The 2,500-nt window shown below is 29.9% G+C and overlaps 2 protein-coding genes across 4 annotated transcripts in view; one reads left to right on the forward strand and one right to left on the reverse strand.

The window, feature by feature from the left end:
• The window catches only part of LOC137655847 (octopamine receptor beta-2R-like), a 605,153-nt gene that overhangs the window by 498,204 nt on the left and 104,449 nt on the right, over positions 1-2,500 (forward strand). The window lies entirely within an intron of this gene.
• LOC137655549 (myosin heavy chain, clone 203-like) overlaps positions 2,064-2,500 on the reverse strand; it is a 1,173-nt gene continuing 736 nt past the window's right edge. Inside the window, exon 1 of the mRNA XM_068389447.1 lies at positions 2,064-2,500. This exon is cut by the window's right edge and continues 736 nt beyond it. Within this exon, the coding sequence (XP_068245548.1) occupies positions 2,064-2,500 (437 nt within the window).

Below are 2,500 nucleotides of genomic sequence, written 5' to 3' on the forward strand. Positions count from 1 at the left end.
TGGTATTATTATTATTATCATTATTATTATTATTATTATTATTATTATTACTAGTCAAGCTACAACCCTAGTTGGAAAAGCAAGATGCTATAAGCCCAAGGGCTCCAATAGGGAAAAATAGCCCAGTGAGGAAAGGAAATAAGGAAATAAATAAATGATAAGTATAAATTAACAATAAATCATTCTAAAAACAGTAATAATTCCAAAACAGATATGTCCTATATAAACTATTAACAACGTCAAAAGCAGATACGTCATATATAAACTATAAAAAGACTCATGTCAGCCTGGTCAACATAAAAACATTTGCTCCAACTTTGAACCTTTGCAAGTAAGTTAGCAATCAGTTAGTATATTTAGCAATTTATCTCGTTCTCTGTGTAATTGAAATAAATTGAGAAATAGTTTAGGGTAATTAAAAATCATTCGAAATATCTCTCTCTCTCTCTCTCTCTCTCTCTCTCTCTCTCTCTCTCTCTCTCTCTCTCTCTCTCTCTCTCTCTCTCTCTCTCTCTCTACACAGAAAAGGAATAGAGATATTGACGAACAAAACATAGAACTGTAGTTTATGGAAAGACTGGATTTTTTCTCATTCTGCCTTGATATCCATGTTTTTATATTACCATATGTAAATGTATTTATTTTACCATCATAACCTCCCTGTCATAATTGTAAAGTTAATTTTGTCGTCTTCTGTGCTCCATATTTCATTCATATTTATCAAGTTATTCGCTCACTCACACACACACACACACATATATATATATATATATATATATATATATATATATATATATATATATATATAGTTATATAGATATATATATATATATTTATAGTATATATATATATATACATATATACATATATATATATATATATATATATATATATATATATGTATGTATATATATGTATATATTTTTTATAAATACATATATATACATATATATATATTTATAGTATATATATATGTATATATGTGTATATATATGTATATATATATATATATATATATATATATATGTATATATATATTTATATATATATAAATATATATATATATATTTATATATATGTATATGTATATTTATATATATATATATAAATATATATATTTATAGTATATATATATATATATATATATATATATATATATGTATATGTATATATATGTGCATATATATATATACATATATATATATATATTTATATATATATATATGTGTGTGTGTGTGTCCACCTTCAGTTCGTTAACGGGCGCAGCTGGTCATAGATTGGCAATTTGGGGGAAGTGCAGTCAAATTCAGTACTCCGACGACACTTGCAAGGCCATACCCCTTTTAGTAGCAAGAACTTCTGTCGCCATACTTGTGAATTGATCTGTACAGTAGTTTGCTGGCTAGTCAAATTTCAAGTGTATTAGGGAAGTAGTACATCTCCATTTTGTTTTCATTGATAAACTTTCGTTAAATGAATGTTTAGTTTCTATTTATTTTTATTATTCATAGACAAGAACTTTATATATATTTGATCTATGGACAGCATATTCTAAATGTGGTTTACCTTGCTAAAAGGCAGAAATGAGATGACTTACTGTCAAGATCCATTTCCTCTGTAGACTTTCCTAACTATGGTCACTAAACACTCATAATATTTCCCAATCCGGAGAAAAAATTCCCTAAAAGGTAGTCACATGAATTTCTATATTTTAGAATCATAGTTGGATTACTCTTTCCTCTCAATTTCCTGCGTTGTTGCAATTTTAGACTTGAGATCTTTCAGCGATGGAGACTGAAAGACTAAAGGTAAAAGCGAAGTTCAATTTATTGCATTATCAAGTTAGTAATTAAATACATAGCTTTTATGATGATGGTTTGGGTCATTTGTGATTTAATAGAGTAAAATGGGCGCAACAATCAAAGACTTCTCTGGTTAATGAAACAGAAAAATTATTACAAACATTTATTACAAGTAGTTCCTTTTATATATTCACAAAACAAATTTCAACATACTAAGAATGAGCATTCCTGTAAAAACTTAAAATGAAACTTTGTTCCTTCCTATGGAGCCCCATCGAAGAGCTGGTCGTCAGTTTTCTTCAGGCCAAAGGCCACACCTTGGCGCCATCTCATGAGAAGAGAGATTTGTAGTTGGAGTCGAGCGTTTATTTCCTCTTTTTGTTTCTTCTGCATCTTGATGTTTTCAAGGTCACGGAGACACTGTTCCTTCTCTCGTTGTAGCTGCCACAGCTCATCTTGCAGTCGATTATTTTCTCCACCGATGGCGTTGGCTTTCTTGGTTATCTCCTGAAGACGAGCGTCTCTCTCTTGCAGCAACGCATTCTGATCCCGGAGTCTGGTGTCTTTTTCTTGAAGCTGGCATTCCAGATTTTGCTTCGCTTGAGAAAAGAATCTTACTTCTTTTTGTAGATCTTGAACTTTAAGCTGCATCTCTTCCTTGTCATTCTTGCATCGGTTGATTGTCTCGGCTTGTGCCT

The sequence above is a fragment of the Palaemon carinicauda genome, chromosome 16 (assembly GCF_036898095.1).
Source record: "Palaemon carinicauda isolate YSFRI2023 chromosome 16, ASM3689809v2, whole genome shotgun sequence".
Classification (NCBI taxonomy): domain Eukaryota; kingdom Metazoa; phylum Arthropoda; class Malacostraca; order Decapoda; family Palaemonidae; genus Palaemon; species Palaemon carinicauda.